The sequence below is a fragment of the Rhinolophus ferrumequinum genome, chromosome 6 (genome assembly GCF_004115265.2).
Source record: "Rhinolophus ferrumequinum isolate MPI-CBG mRhiFer1 chromosome 6, mRhiFer1_v1.p, whole genome shotgun sequence".
Classification (NCBI taxonomy): domain Eukaryota; kingdom Metazoa; phylum Chordata; class Mammalia; order Chiroptera; family Rhinolophidae; genus Rhinolophus; species Rhinolophus ferrumequinum.
Genome location: NC_046289.1, coordinates 43154277 through 43173776, shown reverse-complemented (window position 1 = coordinate 43173776; position 19500 = coordinate 43154277). Strand labels below are relative to the sequence as shown.

Sequence of the window (19500 nt, the reverse complement as noted above, 5' to 3'; positions counted from 1 at the left end):
ACTAAGATTGGGTCTATAATGGCAAAGGCATACTTTTACAATTTACATATGATACTAATTAGCCTAAGTGATGTGACAACTATGTTTCCCAAACTAAAACCCAGAGATTTTATGCCTTTTCAGGTGTGAGAGGCAGCCTATAAATTATACAGACTTTGAAAATTTGGAATTTCCAGGCCATGAAATGACTTACTGGTCTGGCATCAGAATTACATCTGCAGCTTTTTAGAAACTACCCGTTAGTGTCTCTCTTCCCCATTCTGATTCAGTGGGCAATTATAAGTTAGAAAGCTCTATGGGTCTTTCTGATGTACATCTTAATTGAGATCCACTAATTTATGGAGACAGTTGGATAGAATATTTTATGATTTGGACCATCTCAAATAATCCAGACTGTATGATGAGCATGTTTAATAAAAGCAGGATTCCTAATTCTCATAAATGGTTATCAGCACAACAGACAACTACTCTGAAATCATCTTCCTTATGTGAGTATTTTTTCCTCTCCCCATTTTGTTTATTATATGTTAACTATTTGGTCACAGTTAGTTGTGCTACAGCTCTAGGATTCTACGATTGGTTATGTATGTACACAGCCACTCCACTAGGGCCCCCCCTTACACATAAAGACTTTAAAGGTATTGTGGAACAGTTCTAAAATTATTAGGCTTTTCCAGTGTCACTTCTATGTTAAAGTTCAATTGAAGTTCTAAGTAACAGATGCCTCAGGTTTCCAGATGAGAAGTATAAAGGTCCTTGTTATATTAGACTGATGAAGAATAACAGAATAGCCTTAAAAGAAAATTACTAGTATCTCCTCTGTTAAGAACCATAGGAATTTTGAACTGAAAAGACTTAAGAGATTATCTAGTATGGGTTTTTATTTTACTAGAAATAAAATTAATCTCAGAGAAGGATTGACCTACCTAAGGTAAAATTAGTTTATGGATAAATAAATGTAGGACTCAAATAATTACGTGGTAAAAAAGCTGTTGAACTTTGTTGTTTTCATAATTTGAAATTTAAATTACTGTGCTTTGTAATATTTTGTTATTTCTGAGCTTTGGGGAAATTTGTAAATATTAGTTTTATAGTTGGTATTTATTAATTTATTTAAAAATAATATTGTCCATAGTTTAAAAGAAAGAGCTATAAAAGAAAAAGGGTCTGCCATCAGTTGAATATGTCAACCTGCTATAGAAGTTTCCTTTATGTTACTGCAATGCAGTTTTTGCTCCATGGGTGAGAAACAGGAAACTTACAGGAAATGTAGTCAGGCTGCAGATACACAGTTGTTTTCCTTCCTTTGTTTATTGTAGAAATTATAAACTATATATTGTTTTTATCTTTCCATTCAGTTGATTGGAAAATAATTGAGCAGATTATTTTTTAGTTCCCTTTTTTTTTTAAGGTGTCTTATTTTAAGTTCCCTATTCTTTTTCTTATGTTGCATTAGTGATGTATCTTGCATAAACTTGTTCTATTTGTTTGTTTGTATTCTCTTCAATGAATCAGTTAAAGAGAAATTGACTGCGGATCCAGACAGTGAGATAGCTACAACCAGCCTAAGGGTTTCTCTACTATGTCCAGTAAGTGTTAACTAATATTGCTTTCTAGAAGATTTAACATACATATTTTCTTTTTGTTAAGTATTTTTAGTATTTGAGAACTGTAGTTTACTTTTGAAATATGCCTACCTTTGTTACAGTTTATGAAACGTGGAAAGCCATTATTATTGTTTAGTCATAGGATTTGGAATCTGAACAAATTTATTAAGTCCATAAAAATTATCTACTCTTAGTAAGATATATTTAAATATTGTTTGTGATTAATGACTCTCTCAGACTCAAATGTAAAATCTCCGAATAAGGGATGTTTATTTTCTCAGTGTATTTATAAAAATTTCATTTTTTAAAAATAGTATCCTTCTGAATAAAAATCTGGCCATGATTACCCATTTAACCATTTTGCCAACAATGACTACATTATAAGACTCTACCAGTTAAAAACTATTCTATTTAGCCTGAATAATGGAATTGGTTATGCACATAAAAATAACCTAGATATATTTTTAAACCTGAAAATGAGGTCAAAATCAATTATTTGTACAAAATAAATATAAAGCCCAAGACATGCCAAATAATTAAACTTGTAAAAAAGTTTCCCAAAAAAAATGTGTCGTTAAGGTTTATTTTTTAACTAGCTTAATGCTAGGTTCACTAATGGTAGGAGTGGTAGTTCATGTGACTTTTATAGAAAAATAGGTGAAAAACTAAGATAAATTACTTTGACATTTTGATTATCTTTCATGTATAATTAATCAAATTAATCATACCTCAATTGGAGAGAAAGTATGAAGATTGAGAGGACACAGCTGTTTCCTGATTTGCCCGGATTATTCAGGCAGGGCTGATATTGAAACCTTTTAATATTGAAATACTACTAATCTAAGATGAAGAAACAGAAATTAAATGTTATTTGTTCTACATCTTAGTCTTTTGTAATTTATAAAACCTCAAACAATATGAAAAAGTCATTAGCACATGCATTTATTTATAACACTGTACTGTACATAACTCTTTAAAAAAATTTTTTTGTTTTATAATTACTAAAGGAACTCCTGTTCATTATTAAACTTCTGTAAATTATAGAAAAAATACATTGAAGTTAATTAAAAACCACCAAATCCTATCATTTTGTATATATCCTTCTATCTTTTTATCCCTTACTATAGGGAAAATATTTTACTCCAGGCTTTATATTATTATTAAATATTCTTTCCCGGGGGCCAGCCTGGTGGCTCAGGCGGTTAGAGCTCCATGCTCCTAACTCTGAAGGCTGCTGGTTCGATTCCCACATGGGCCAGTGGGCTCTCAGTCACAAGGTTGCCAGTTCAATTCCTCAAGTCCCTCAAGGGATGGTGGGCTGCGCCCCCTACATCTAAGACTGAAAGGACAACAACTTGAAGCTGAACAGCACCCTCCACAACTAAGATTGAAAGGACAACAACTTGACTTGGAAAAAAGTCCTGGAAGTACACACTGTTCCCCAATAAAGTCCTGTTTCCTTCCCCAATTAAATCTTTAAAAAAAGAGAAAAAATTCTTTCCCAAGTATATGATAATAATCATCAACAGAACTGAAGGGAGAAATAGACAGTAACACAATAATAGTAGGAGACTTTGATACCCTATTTAGTTATGGATAGAACAACCAGACAGAAGGTCATTAAAAAAGCAAGAGATCTAAACAACACTATAGAGCAATTGGACCTAACAAACTTACATAAAATACTCCACCCAGCAACAGCATATTGCACATTCTTCTCAAGTGCACTTGGAACATTACCCAAGATAGACCACATATTAGGCCACAAAACAAGTCTTAACAAATATAAGATTAAAAGCATACAAAGTATCTTCTCTGACCACAGTGGAATAATACTAGAAATCAATAGCACAAGGAAAACAGGAAAATCCAAAATATGCGGAAATTAACACACTCTTAAACAACCAAGGGGTTAAAGAAGAAATCACAAGAGAATTTAGAAAATATCTGGAGATAAATGGAAACAAAATCCCAGTATACCAAAACTTACGGGATGCAGCAAAAGCACTAGGAAGAGAAAAGTGTATAGTACCAAAGGCTTACATTAAAAAAGAAGAAAGATCTCAAATCAACTTCCTAACTTTATACCTCAAGAAACTAGACAAAGAAAAATAAACTAAACCCAAAATCAGAAGGAAGGAAATAATAGAGATTAGAGCAGAGATAAATGAAATAGGAATAGAAAAACAATAGGAAAAAAATCAATGAGACCAAACATTGATTTTTTTTTAAAGATCAACAAAATTGACAAACCCTTAACTAGACTAAGAAAAAAAGAGAGAAGACTCAAATAAAAAATGGAAGAGGAGACATTACAACTGACATCACAGAAATTAAAAGGACTATAAGAGACTACTATCAACAGTTATATGGAATAAATTGGATAACCTAGAAGAAATGGATAAATTCCTAGACTGAATCATAAAGAAATAAGAAATCTGAGCAAACCTGTAACTAGTGAGGAGATTGAAGCATCTGTCAAAAACCTCCCAACAAAGAAGGGGTGCTGGGCACCCCACGGCATCACTGGGGAATTATACCAAACATTTAAATTTAAAGAAGAATCAACACCAATTCTTTCCACTCTTCCAAAGAATTCAAAAGGAAGGAATATTGCCAAACTCATTCTATGAAGCCAGTATTGCCCAATCGCAAAACCAAACGGAGACAATTAAGAGGGAAAAAAACTGCATACCAATATCCCGATGGATATTGATGCAAAAACTTTAAACAAAATGCTAGCAAACTGAATTCACCAGCACACTAAAAGAATTATGCACCATGACCTAGAGGGATTTATAGCTGAAATGAAAAGATGGTTTAGCAAACACAAATCAATCAACGTAATATACCACATTAACAAAATCAAGGACAAAAACCATATGATCATTTCAATTGACGTGGAAAAAGCATTTGATAAAATTCAACAACCTTTTCTGATAACACTCAACAAACTAGAGTAGAAGGAAGCTTCCTCAATATAATAAAAGCCACATATGAAAAGCCCACAGCAAACATCATACTAAACATGGAAAGACTGAAAGTTCTTCCTTTAAGATTATAATTAAGGCAAGGAAACCCACTCTCACCGCTACGTTTCAACATAGTATTGGAAATTCTAGCCAGAGCAATTAGATAAGAAAAAATACAGATTGGAAAGGAAGAAGTAAGATGATCTCTGTTCATAGGTGACATGATCTTTTCATGTAGAAAGTCCGACAGAGTCCACAAAAATTGTTAGCACTAATAAACAAATTCAGCACAGTTGCACAAATCAACAGTCAGAAATTAGTTGCATATCTATACATTAACAATGACCAATTTGAAAAAAAAATTAAGAAAACAATCCCATTTACTATAGCATCAAAAAGGATAAAATATTTAGAAATAAATTTAACCAAGGAGATGAAAGACTTGTATATTGAAAACTACAAAACATTACTAAAAAATTTCAAAGAAAAAACAAATAAATGGAAAGACGTCCTGTACCTATGGACTAGAGGACTTAATATTGTTAAAATGTCCATACTACCCAGAGTGATCTACAGATTCAGTGCAAAGTTTATCAAAATCCCAATGGCATTCTTTTGCAAAAATACGAGGGAAAAAAATCTTAAAATGCCTATGGAATCTCAAGGGACTGCCAAATAGCCAAAACAATCTTTTAATGAGAACAAAGTTTGAGGCCTCACACTCCCTGATTTCAAAACATACTACAAAGCAACAGTAATTAAGATGATGTGGTACTGATGTAAAGCTAGATAGTATGAACCCATTAACTGAACAGAATAGAGAGCCTAGAAACAAACTCTTGTATGTATGTCCAAATGACTTTCAACAAGAGTCCAAGACTATGCAGTGGGGAAAAGACAGTCTGTTCAACAAATGGCTTTAGGAAAACTGTATGTTTATGTGCAAAATAATGAAGTTGTACCCTTATTTTACACTATATGCAAAAATTAACTCAAAATAGATTAAAGACCTACAACGTAAGACATTAAATTCCAAGAAAAAAACATAGGAAAAAAGCTTCAATTGAATTTGGCAGTGATTTCTTGGCTGTGACACCAAAAGCACAGGCAATAAAAGCAAAAATAAACAATGGGACTATACCAAACTTAAAATTTTTCTGTATGTCAAAGGAAATAATCAGCAGAGTGAAAAGACAACCTATGGTATAGGAGAAAGTAATTGCAAATCATATCTGATAAGGGGTTAATATCCAGAAGATAAAAGGAACTTCTACAACTCAGCAACAAAAACACAACCTCATTAAAAAAGGGGCAAAGGACTTGAACAGACATTTCTCCAAAGAAGATGTACAAATGGCCAACAAGTACACAAAAAGATGTTCAACATCACTAATCATTAAGGAAGTGCAAATCAAAGCACATGAGGTATCACTACACATCCCTCAGGATGGCCACTATCAAAAGAACAGAAGATAACAAGTGTTGGCAAGGATGTGGAGACGCTGGAACCCTCGTGTGTTGTTGGTGGGAAAGTAAAATGCTGCAGCTATTATGGAAAACAGTATGGTGATGTCTCAAAAAATTAAAAATAGAACTACCATATGACCTAGAAGTTCTCTCTTCTAGGTATATGTCCAACAGAATTCAAAGCAGGATCTCAAAGAGATAAATTGCACGCCCATGTTTATCACAACATTATTCATAATAGCCAAGATGTGGAAGCAACCCAGATGTCCATCGAGAGACGAATGGATAAAGAAAATGTGCTATATACATACAGTGGAATGTCATGCAGCATTGAAAAGGAAGGAAATCTGTCATATGCTACAACGTAGATGAACCTCAGGAACATTATGATAAGCAGAATAAACCAGCCACAAAAACATAAAGGCTGTGATTCCATTCATAGGAAGTATCTGAAGTAGGCAAAACTCATAGAAACAGAGAGTAGAATGGTGGTTACCAAGGACTGGGTAGTTTAGGTGCTCTCTGTATTATTAGAAAATGTTAGTGTTTAGTGTTTAGAGTTAGTATTTAGTGGGTATAGAGTTTCAGTGTTGCAAGATGAAAAAGTTGTAAAGATCTTGCAAAACACTGTGAATATACTTAGCACTACTGAGCTGGACATTTAAAAATTGTTAAGGTGGTAAATTTATGTGTTTTTAACCACAATAACAAATACTGGCTGGGGGTGTGTAGGGTCAATTCCTAAGTAACCAGGTAAATGTTATAACAGCCTATAGTGTAAAGGAATCTGGTATTTTTTAACATTTAGAAAGATGGTTCACAGCCTAGGTAAATGGAGAGTGGGAAGAAGACAAAGATTTAAAGGAAAAAAAAAAGATATATACTTACCCTACCCTCTTTCCCCCAAATCCTGATTTATAATTCCTTGCGCCCCGTTCCATTATAAAACACCAACCAGTTCAGAGAACATGAGAAATTTAGAAAAGTGCATAAGCTTCATCTTCCATTTAAATCACTGGAAGAAGTTCTTTTTTTTTGTAATTTCATTGTAAGTGTTTATTGTTGTGCTAATATACATATGTTGTTGTCATTTACTATGTAGATGAAACGTTTATTCATATATTTAAGCTCTACATTATAAATCTTTGACATTTTTATTTGTAGAACTAGTTTTGAATTTTATAGTTCAGGTGATCCCTATATTATTAGAAAGCGTTAATCACATTTTGCTGCTTGCACCTCTTAATTTAGTGGGCCATCTTTTAATTTGCCTTTCCATATTCCCCCCGTTCCTCCCTTTCTGGTTTCAACAGTTTTAGCAGTTCATTTTAAATTGACATCTGCTTTCAAAATTTAGATTATAGAAAAAAACTATATATAGTCCATAATTATAATGATTTTATGGATTTCTGTTTGGCTAACAGGACAATCCCTTTTACAATTATTCTAGAACAGTAAGGCAATATATTTTAGGTATGTTTTTACTCTAAAAAGTAAAACTTAGTAATGACAACTCATCTATATATCAAATTTATAGAATAATAAAAATGATTTGTTCCCTTTGAAATATGTAAATATGATGTCTGACTGTGCATTTGAATTGCCCTTGTTTTGATATACACAGCTCAAAATTAATGAGTTTCTGTTGTTTATGTGCCATTTAGCTAAAGGCAATGAAAATAATTAAAAATGTTTTTGCTCTTTGGGAAGTTTTTAGTTCTGATTTATTAAAAATAGAGCTGGAAGAATATGTGAAAACCTGCTTTGTGAGATACTCTTAAGACCTGTAAACTCAAATACAAATGACTTGGAATTGATAGAAGAAAAAAAGTAAACTCCTTGGAAATTTATTTATGAAATAATGATGATGATGATGAAGAAGAAAGAGTTGTGAAATTATTCTTAATATCACACTATTTCTTTTTACAAGGAAAATACACATTTTATTGGCTTTTGAAGGTCCTTTTGCTATAAACTGGTTTAAACTTATATGTAGCTTGGGTACTTTGCAGCATCATCACTTACTAATATAATATAGCACTATTATGTTACAGGAACTTGACTGGCATTAACAAATTTATTTGGGAGTTATCTTCAGTGTTTGTTTGCAAATGATGCACATATACACCATATCTTATAAAAGAAAAAGGGGAATTTGTAGTTACAAGATGAAGATGTTCAGAGCTTAGCTTCTCTGCTGATACATGTTAGAGAAATCAGTGTCCATTTGCAGATAAGTATTTAGAATTTAGTGATTGTTTTTAAAATTCAGGAACATGAGGAGGATATCATATAATAGTTTGTGATTCTTTGAAGCATTTGTACGACAGCTAATAAACCATGCATTTGAAAGTGAACTTTTTCTTTCTTATACTTATTTATGAATGTCCTTCCTGGGCCATTCATGTAGCAGTGTTCCTTAAACACTGTAAGTGAACTTGTCAGTGTGGCTGCTCGTAAAGGCTTGAGAGTTGCTCTCTCATCAAAAAGATGAACTGACAGCTGGGGATTATAGGGATGAAGGTATGTGAGATGAAGAACTTACCTTCTTATCTATTGGCTTCATAAACTATCAGAAGTAGCCTACTAGTTAAGCAGTACATGAACCTTGTCTACTATGACTGTTTGTCTAGGATTCTGAGTCCCTTATTTCTCTTAGTAATAAGTCATTAGGAAAAATACCTACTCCGTAGGAATTTGCACTTCACAGGTAAGTTAAAGTCTGATTTAGGATATAAAATTTTAATTTAGCATCACCAACCAGATTGTTATTTGGAAAATGTCTCCAGACTAATGAAGTGTGCCTTGGCTAATGGTATATAGATGCTTTTTCTGTTACAAGTGCAAGTTTGTTCTTTTTTGCCTCTTCACAGGTGCTTATGTAAATCAAATCATAAAAATTGAATAGAAGTATAGAAAAGGAGTAATGAGATTGTAAATATTGTGTGATCATAGCTAGAATAGAAGAGTGATTGAGCTGAGGTTTGGGTGCGTTTCCTACTAGCTTACAAAATGACTTGAAGCAAATATGTTCCTGTACTTGAATAACGGGTACACATATTGAGTGCTTACTATGTTTCAAGTACTATACAGTAAACAATTTTAACTCCACAATCTTATGATGTAGATGCTAATTTTTTCCATATTTTATGAAACTGAGGCTCAGAGACACTAAATAACGTTCAGGATTCCCACCATAAGTGGTAGTGGGGCCAGCATTCAAACCAGGTCGTCTCACTCCAGAACTCTTACTCAGGGCTGCCTGGTACAGTGCTGCCTACAGCCTGCGCACACTCCCTGAATGGTGCCTCCTCAGCCAGCTCACCCCACACAGCCAAAGCCTTATCAGTACCCCAGACCACCTTCCTGCTGTCTGGAAGATACACACTTCCAAGTGCCAGGGGTAAGGAGATGAGTCCAATGTGCTCCTAGTAAGCAGGAGGAGACACACATAAATAAATCGTATACTCACATGCAGGGAAGAGGGGGAGCACAGACAGAAGGGAGCTACCAGTTTTCTGTGTCCCTCCTGTCCATTATCTCATTCTGTAAACTGGCATTACTCCCTTCTCATAAAGTTATAACACGTTCTGTGTTCTTTTTGTTCTTCATCCCCACATCCTGTTGAAGTAAGGAGGAAACAGTGTTACTCCTAGATAGAAAAAAAGGCCCGGAAAGGTTAAGGGCCTTTCCTAGAGGCATAGTAAATCATTGGTATCAGAACAATAATTTAGGGCTCCAAATGACAGTTAATTTCCTTGGTAGACTAGGAAATTGCACATTTCCCTGAAATTCTTCTAAGCCAAGAATCTTTTACCTCTTTTTTCCCCTCATGTAACTCATGTCTTTTTCAAGCCTTTGTATTTTCTAAGCTAGCAAATATGTGAAAAATCTTTTCCTGGTATTTAGCAAATAATGTGGCTATTGAAAGTAGATAACTTCTAGACTACAGGCATACCTCGGAGATAGTGTGTGTTTGGTTTCAAACCATTGCAATAAAGTGAGTTGTACAATCTTTTTGCTGGTGGAGGGTCTTGTCTTCAATTTGTAAAAGACAACATCTGTGAAGCGCAGTAAAATGAAATGCACTAAAACGAGGTATACCTCTATATGGCCTTTGTGGCCTCCGGGGACTCCCCCGGGGTAATCCAGCTGCACTGGTGTTCTCCAGAGAAGGGGGTCGTGATATAGCAGCTCCGTTGGGAGGTCTCTGGGCACCTTCTCTGCCTTGGGCCAAAGCTCAGGGACCAGATGAAGCAGATGTTCCTGTTCCTAGGACAGACTCAGCTATGTCAGCGTAAGCAACATTTGCAGGACAAGAAGATAAAGTCTCATACCATGCTGGAGGTGTTAGAGGTCCAGGAGTGTTTGCTGAATCACCTGTCATGGTGCCCAGTGAGGGAGGAAGTACAGAGAGTGCGCACACTTGGTTTCCTTCTCAGAGCTGCCATCTGGCAATCAAGCCAAACATTGTGACCTGGAAACTGCTCTCATTCAGCTGTCAGGTTGATAGTAAATGTCATTGTGTCTGTATACTGTAATGTTTGATAAAACATTCTCCTCACCTTTCCCAAATCCCTAGTTAAATGGTTCTTAATTGTTCTGGATCAGAGACTACGCAAAGATTTTGGTGTAAGCACTCTGGAAAAATGCACACACTTGACTTCCAAAGTTTTGCTTATTTCAAGGAGTTCGTGGCCCTTCCTCCTAAAAGCCAATCTGTGAGCTGTCGAGTGAGGGTAAACAACCCTTACTGTAGACTTTCCATAGGCACCGTGTCTAATATTTACAGAACTACTGGAATTTTTTCACCTGTAAATGTTTCCCAGAAAAGATGGTTAATGTTCTTCCCTATTGATGAAGAGTAAACACAATATGTTTTAAATCAGAACACATACGCGTTGTGCTCCAGGAAACTTTTATCAAAACCTAACTTTTGAATAACAGTTGTCTAATTTAATTCACTTTTATCTCCCTCTTTTAAAGCTTGGTAAAATGCGTCTGACAATTCCATGTCGGGCCCTTACGTGCTCTCATCTGCAGTGTTTTGATGCAACTCTTTATATTCAGATGAATGAGAAAAAACCAACATGGGTTTGTCCTGTCTGTGATAAGAAGGCTCCATATGAACACCTTATTATTGATGGGTACGTCACTTGAAAGTTTTTCCTTGTACCTTGAAATGAATGACATTATTTGGGTTTGTTTTCCATCAGGTATGGGATAAAAATTCAACAGGTAGTGTTTTCTGAGTCATATATTAGGATTTTCATGATTCTAGAAATCAGTATTGTTCAAAGTAAGTAATATTGTGACATTTTTCCGTTTTAACTTGGTGTCCTCTTGTTTTGGAAATGCATGCTTCACTGACCTTTACCATTTAAAGTACCAATAGTTCTAAGCAGGGTATGCTTACGCCTTCTCCTAACATGAGTCATCTATCTCTAGACATGTAGACCATATTTGAGAAAGAATGAAAGAAGTATGAAACGGGTTAACTAAGGTTGCCAAAAATTGGGTGTTTTAATAGAAGTTAGCCTGTTTTTTGAGATTTTTCTCGTGCTTCAGTCATGGTCAATTGTACCTATTCTCTGCTGTAGGGCTCCTAAAACTGATACAACACATTGACTGAATAGCGACTTAACTTTGTTTTTCTATTTCCTCTGCAATACTTGCCTTTGTCTTTCTTGTCCACCTACAACATCACAACAATCTATTTTTTTAACACTCATGTTTTATCTACCAGACATCTTGGAATGTTCCTCTAAATTTTCCCGTGTTCTCTAGCCTCATTTCCCCCACCTTTTTTGCCTGAACAAAGAGAAATTGTGAAAAGAAGGATCTTCTTGATATTTCCTGTACTCCCTAGCAAAACACTTAAAGCAACTTACCTGTAGTATTTGAGAAAACATAGGCACCTGAAGGTATAACATAAGGAATGGAATACATTTAGCAATACAAGGGTAACCCAGACCTTAAAAGATGTTAGACCAATCATGCTGGAAAAAGGAAACATAACTTAAATGTTTTATGTTTAATTTTTCAGAGATAACAATTATTACTAATAAATCTGAATTGAATAATATTGTACCAACGCTATATATTATTTTAGATCCCCTGTCAATTGGGACTTTTCTTTTTTATAAAAGCTCCCAACACAGACACACACACACACACATACACACATACACACGCGTGTGTGCGCGCACATGCAAATTTGAAGAACAGTTGGAAGACATAGGATAATTAAAAGCTTTTGTGGTGTTGTTTTCACATAATTGTGATTGTACAGTATTAATATTTTTGTTTTAATTTAACATTAAAACTTAAGAATTTAACCATTAGTTTTATACATTTTTTGCAAATCTTTTTTTAATATCTGCATGATATTTATCAAGGAGAATTAACATGCAATACATATTTTGTATGTATTGCTTCAGTTTATCAAATAAGATATGCTTATTGTAAGCAATTTGGATTATATTTAAAAAGTATAAAAAATAAAAATGTCTATAATGTCACCACTCAGAGATAACTGCTGTTTATTACCATGTACACAAAATTTTATTTAAAAAAAAAAAAATCTTTGGAAACCTCATTTTTCATGGTTACATAATATTTTCTTGTATAAAAGGTACCATAGTTTAAGTAACTATTTTCCTATTTAGCCCTAAATTTTGAGAACAAATATTACGTGTCTAATCTATTTTCTTCTTTCTCATTTATACTTGTACAAAACATAGGTCTGAATGTTTTTTGAACAATAATAATTCTAATCTATCTCCATATAGAATATGATATTCAAAGGACAAATTGTTTTTTTATAGCTTGTTTATGGAAATCCTAAAGTACTGTACAGACTGTGATGAAATACAGTTTAAGGAGGATGGCTCTTGGGCACCTATGAGATCAAAAAAGGAAGTACAGGAAGTTCCTGCCTCTTACAATGGAGTTGACGGTAAGTGTTAGTTTTCTAAAAGAGAGGGGCAGTCTTCCTGCTTGTTGTAAAACCTTGGTTTAAAATATTAAAATGCCCAGATTTTATAGAAAACAGCAGTTTATGGATTGCTCAGTAACTCTTATTAAATTATTGATTGAATGTTTAGAAGTAGTGAAACTCCTTTTAAACTCACATTTTTGCCAGTTTTTAAATTTTTGTGGTATAAGATTTCAAAGTAACATAATCTAATAAGTCTTTGTAAAGTCATGCTTTTGAAATGGTATCCTTTTAAATGTTTAACAGATTTGGTGCGGATTTGTGAACGTTCTTTCATTTACATTTTTTTCCTGGCTTTTAATATATTTTTGCTGGAAAGAGGCTATGACTTTTTTAAAATGTTACCATAAAATTTCTTAAGTATATCAGGTACTGTACAGGTAAACATATGCAATATGTAGTCTTTGCCCTCAAACTGCTTTTATTCTGAAGTGGACATATATTTTGATTGTTTGCCATAATTCAGAATTGTTTTTCAAATAAATCCTTTAACAACCAATAATAAATAATAGGTTTAAGCTTAGGGGAACAGAGCCACTGTTGGTTTTCTACTCTCTGACACCAGCAATATTGTTAGTCTAAACTATAACTGATAAATTAATCCATAAGCACACTGAAAAAAAGAGAGAGGTGTCATCGGTCTTTTTTGCCTTGTGTTTTAATCATTCAAACACAGGATGCTTGAGCTCCACACTGGAGCATCAAGTGGCTTCTCACCACCAATCGTCAAATAAAAATAAGAAAGTCGAGGTGATTGACCTAACCGGAGACAGTTCATCTGATGAAGAGGAGGAAGAGCCATCTGCCAAGAGGACCTGTCCTTCCTTATCTCCCACATCACCACTAAATAATAAAGGGTAAGTGCTGAGACCTTAAAAAAAAGTCATTATGAAAGTTAATTTTGCAAACTTGATTAAAAGATCTGCCAAATAAAATGATTTTGCATAATTGTAAAATTTATCAATTGAAGAGTAAGTTGAATTTTCCTCTTATATGTGATTATTCTTGAGGAGTCAGAATAATGCATTAAAGGGGTCACTTGAATATAGTGTTTATTACATCAAAGGATTGTTGTAAGACACTGGTTCTCAAAGTCTGATGTATATCAGAATAACCTGGAGGCCTTATTAGAGCACACATTGCTCTCATGTCCACCCCATGTCTAATTCAGGAATAGGACTGAGAAAATTTGTATTTCTAGTAAGTTCCCAAGTGATCCTAATGCTGCTCCTAGGATTTAGAACACTTACTCAAACTGGAAAACATATGCTGTAAAAATAACCCCAAGTATTTCAAATAGAAAGCAGAGGAAGATCAGATAAATGTTTTAAACCTGCCTTGGAATGTGTAAAGCAGGCAATGAAAGAAGTCTAAGACTTCTTACAATATACATGACTTCTATTTTGCAGACTCATTTCCCGTTACTCTCATAATAATGTACCTTGGTTATGCTTCAGCTCAGTTCATGAAACATTGTAATCTATTTTATGTAAAACACCCTGTGCCGAACATGGGTGATAGATACTAAGATGAGTAAGTGCCGTCCTACCTTAAGAGTTTAATATTTCGTAGATGGTAAAACAAGTAGCTAACCCTAGTTGTACTCTTAAACAGACCATTCCTCTCATGAAACACATTGGGGATTCTCAGCAAAAAGCCTTCATATTTTGCTGAGGCACAATTGTAGTGTACTAAAGGCTAGAAATAGATGTGCCCCTTGTAAGGTCTGTATCATGAGAATTACCTGGCTGGTTGTAACCGAATGGGAGCTACTCAGAAAACCTCCTTCCCGCAAACAGTAGCACCTGGAGAAAGAGTGTAAGTGAGAGAAGTCCACAGAAGGCATTGTTACAGATTTCAAGATTCAGGAGGGCAAGTTAATACCAGAACAAGAGCAGACATTTCTGTGCTTGGAATCAAATTATTTTCAGGTGTGATATTGTTTGATGAAATAAAAAGATCTTCTATTTGAATATATCTGTAGTTACTTGAAAGATAAAGTTGCAACAGTAAAAGAACATAAATCATAATAAATGTAGTTCCTCATTCTTTAGAGGACTTTGATTCTTTCAGAAATACAGTCAAACACATTACACAGGTTGGTATTTTCACTCTACAATAGCTTATCTCAGCATACAGAGACAAAACTAAAGACATTAAAAGCAGTGTCATTATTCAAAACAAAATGATTCTAGAAATCAGTTCAATTCTATTTTAAATCCTGCTTTATAAACATTTGCCTCTGATGAAAGCCTGCCTTAATGGCTATTACCCAGGAAGCCTGACCTTGTTATTACATCAACCTATGTTATAAATCTGAGTGGGAGAAAAAGGAAAATCAAATTACGAGAAGCTGGCATAGTTAGAACAAATATCTGTAAAATTTTGATTCTAAGATATTTTATATCTAATATCAAGCCATAGTCTGACCAAATGCATATTATCATATTATTTCTTTAAATGCCATAATTGCAACATTAAAAGATATTTCTTACATCTCTAGATGTATAAATACTTTATGGATTAAATGCATCATTATGTGTGTTGTTAATCCTATTCGTCAGAATATTAATAGTAGCCATATAATATATAATAGTAATATGTATATAAATTGTGCAGTAATTTTACTGTCTGAATATACATTTTTCCTTAAAGTAAACTTTTTTGAGTGTTTAGAAGTCTAATTATTTCTTTGGATATTTACTTGGCTATTTCTCCAAAAATAGCTGTGTTTATTGTATTTGGAAAATTACATTAGATGCATTAACTACTTTCTAAGCTTCCCAGTGCATAATTGAACCCAGACATAGTATTTGCAAATGCCAGATCTTTCTCTTATTTTCAGATAAAACAAGCAACTGAAAGTTTATGACATCTTTAGAAGAATAACACCATATTCAATACTAGTGGCCCTTTTATAGTAATGACTAGCCAATAAATAGAAGCATATTGTATTTGTTATTGTGTATTGTAAAGGTGGAAATGCATTTCTGAATGTTGTCACAAAAATTGAAAGAAAAAGATCTAAGCAGGGATTAGAAAAAGGCAAATAATAAATGTAAAACACTTTGCTGTCTTCAGCTACTGAGAGTTTAGTATTCACCCAGAAATTCCCTTTGCTGTTTGGTATATCAAGATGTTTTCAAAGACTAGCGTTTCAACTGCTTTCTTCTCTCTTGTAATCCCTCAGGCATTGTCAGAGACAGCTAATGGAAAATAGTGCTTTTTATAGATGTAAGAGGTTTAATTGTTTCCATTAGATGAAACATTTTTATGAAGCAGATGAGAGTGTATTTTATGCTTCATATCCCATTCATAAAATGTGGTAGATGGTCATAACTAAAACTCCATTCCTGGAAATCCAATCTTAGCATCTTTTGAAATACTCTTTGCCATTGAAATTGTACTGCCACACCCCAAGTACTTCACATGAAGTTTTAAAAGCAAAAGATAGCCTCTTTATGCCTCACCTCCGCCCTTTATTTTCTATAATTTATATACATATTAGCTTCCTAATCATTAGGGTAGCATATGTTCCTTATGTTTGCACTCAGGACTATTAGAATTCTTTTTCTTTTCAAAATCATTTCTTTTTCCCTCCTTTTTGCTTTTTGCCTAATTTCTGGTAATGAAAACAAGATTTGACTATTCGGCTACTTAAACATTTCATTCTATTCCAGAATCCCCCCCGCCTTTTATTTCTTTTTCCAATTATGCTGTTCTCCCTTTAAAAACTCCACACCTGTTCATTTTGGAGCATCTCTTTTCCTTGTCTTGCCATTTTTGTTCATTCAGCAGGCCATGTATGTAAATAGTGTGCTGGTGACTGCTGGGCATTGCATATACCAAGATAAACAGCACCTAGTTTTTGTTCTCAAAGCTTACAAGTCTTGGGGCCAACTCCTCACTGCTCTGATTGCTCCATTCCCCCAGTCTTATTTTCTTTTCAAGGACTTAACATATACTTTTTACTAGCTGACACTCCAGTGCTTATTTTTAAAAGTTTTCAGAATCTCGTCTGCTGTAGATACTTGCCACTCATGTCCCACTGAAATGGCTCAGCCATGCCTTCCTGCTTTCTAAAAGTGTAGGTGATGGTGATCCTAAGACAGCATACGATTTATGAATGTTGGATACCATTGCATCCATCCATTTCTCCCTATAGCTTCTGCAAAGTGCTAGTAAGTACACAATTATTTCCTAATACAGTCAGCTCTTCATATCTGCAGGTTCTGCATCCGCGGTCTGTGGTGGGTTGAATCCGCGAATGTGAAACCTACAGACATGTAGGGCCGACTAAGGGACTTAAGCCTCTGTGGATTTCGGTATCCATGGGGGTTCCCGGGGCCAATCCCTTGTAGACACCAAGGAGCTACAGTAATTATGGTAGTCTAAATTATATATTGCTTTTCTTTTTTGTTTTTTGTTTTTATTTCTAGCATAAAAGCTAGGACTCATTGTGAGATGCAACACCTTTTTTGTTAAAAGTTCAACTGACTCATGAAAATTATGCATACCTTTTCTTCTAGCATATTAAGTCTTCCACATCAAGCATCTCCAGTGTCCCGCACCCCAAGCCTCCCTGCTGTAGACACAAGCTACATTAACACATCCCTCATCCAAGACTATAGGCATCCTTTCCACATGACACCCATGCCTTATGACTTACAAGGTGAGTCACCGCTTTTCCTATATTGTTACATAGCATTATGAATGCCTTTGATTTGTATAGTCTTCTGGGTGAGTCTAAGGAAGAATTGAAAGATTGGGAAAACAGGCTTGGACCTAGGGAACTGGGAGGAATATATACTCTGATCATAAATAAATACTGATCCAGATTCTTATTTGTACCTTCATCAATAGCCAGTGTTTTACCGCCAGTGGTAAAACTAGTGCAATGATCTTTAGGTTTTGTGAGCTTCAAAGTAGTCTACAAGTTGATTTTGGATGACTTATATATTGATTTGAATTTTGATATTTATGAAAATTATTTTTTCTCTGTACTCAGTGATAATGCAACAGACATTGTGGGTAACTATGTTATTATCTTTTAGATAATGCTGAATTGAGACATGGAAAGTTTTAATTTTTGTTCCAGTGAAACTTACTCTTCTTTTTTAAAGTAGTTTGAAATGTCAGTATACTCATTTGTACAATGTATTTTGAGTTCATAATAATGATTTACATTATCAAAAAGAATTATTCATTGTTCTCATAATATCTTTGTAATTTAATAATTTTTATATTAGCCATATAATCTAAGAACATTTTTCTTTTTTATTACAAAAAGCCATATATGCTCATTATAGAAAATGTAATACAAAAACACAAAAGTGGAAGTTTCCTTCCATCCATCCCCAGCAAAAAAAAAAAAAAAAAAAAAAATACCCAGGCCACTGGCGAGGATTCTTAGGAGCTGAGATAGTTGAGTGGATTCTTAGTAATTGTAATGAAAACCCTGTTTCAGCTCTGTTGAATAGAACCTTCTGCAATCAGGGAAATGTTGTCATCTATACTGACCAATGTAGTAGCCACTAGCCACTTAAGGTTATTAAGCATTCGGAATGTGGCTAATGTGACTAAAGAACTGAATTTCTCGTTTTATGTAACATTAGTAACTTTACATCGCCAAATCCTGTCGTTAGTGGCCACTCTGTTGGACACTGCAGACCTATTTTTCTCTTAGTGCACTGCCAAGTCTCACTAGCAAGAACCACAGTGCCATACATTTTGCAGGTCCTAATGTTATAATCTGTTCTAGTGTAGACAGTGGATGGATCCCCAAAGTATTTGTGTTGCTGTCATATTTTTATTTATATCTGCTTGTACTTTTTCCCGAGTTTAGAGGTCCTAACGAGGTATTTTATTCATGTTGCTTTACTTGCTCTTCATTGCATTACACATTAGGCAATATGGACAAGAATGCGCAGTGGAAGGAGCGGGCCTGCAGTGATTCCCTGGTAGCCAGGGATCAGAGCTGGTCCTTCTGTAACAGCCACCCCTCCAGCAGTCGGGCACCCCCTCTCATCTCTGCCTCCCTCGTGCCACTGCAGAGTCTCTGAATTAGGACCTGGTACAGATAGTGGCAAGTGAGCAAATTTGAGAAAGAGAAACTCTGTGCTACAATTTGGTTAACTTCTTTTAACTTCACACTTTCTCATCCACAAAATGAGGGCAAAAATAATTACAAACCTCATGAGGTGCTTGTGAGGAGTAAATTAGAGTAGATTGAAAGGTTACTTAAGAGGAGTTAATGAGAGCATTTGGTGAAAAGTGCTGTGTCCGTTTAAAGGGTCAGTGTTAGATCTAACAAGGCCTAAGTCCCACAAGTAGAGTCACAGGAAGGGCAAATCATTGCTAAACTTGGCCTTCATTCAGCCTTAGTAATCTAAAGATGGGAAGGATATAAAACATTCCGTTCAACTCTTCATGTTTTAATAAAATTGTAAATGAATTA

The 19500-nt window shown here is 34.6% G+C and overlaps 1 protein-coding gene across 1 annotated transcript in view; it reads left to right on the top strand.

Annotated features, from left to right (window-relative positions):
• The window catches only part of PIAS1 (protein inhibitor of activated STAT 1), a 111431-nt gene that overhangs the window by 90469 nt on the left and 1462 nt on the right, over positions 1-19500 (top strand). The window contains exons 8-12 of the mRNA XM_033107513.1: positions 1516-1589; positions 11033-11193; positions 12874-13004; positions 13720-13900; positions 17573-17715. Of these exons, the coding sequence (XP_032963404.1) occupies positions 1516-1589; positions 11033-11193; positions 12874-13004; positions 13720-13900; positions 17573-17715 (690 nt within the window). The remainder of the gene's footprint in view (positions 1-1515; positions 1590-11032; positions 11194-12873; positions 13005-13719; positions 13901-17572; positions 17716-19500) is intronic.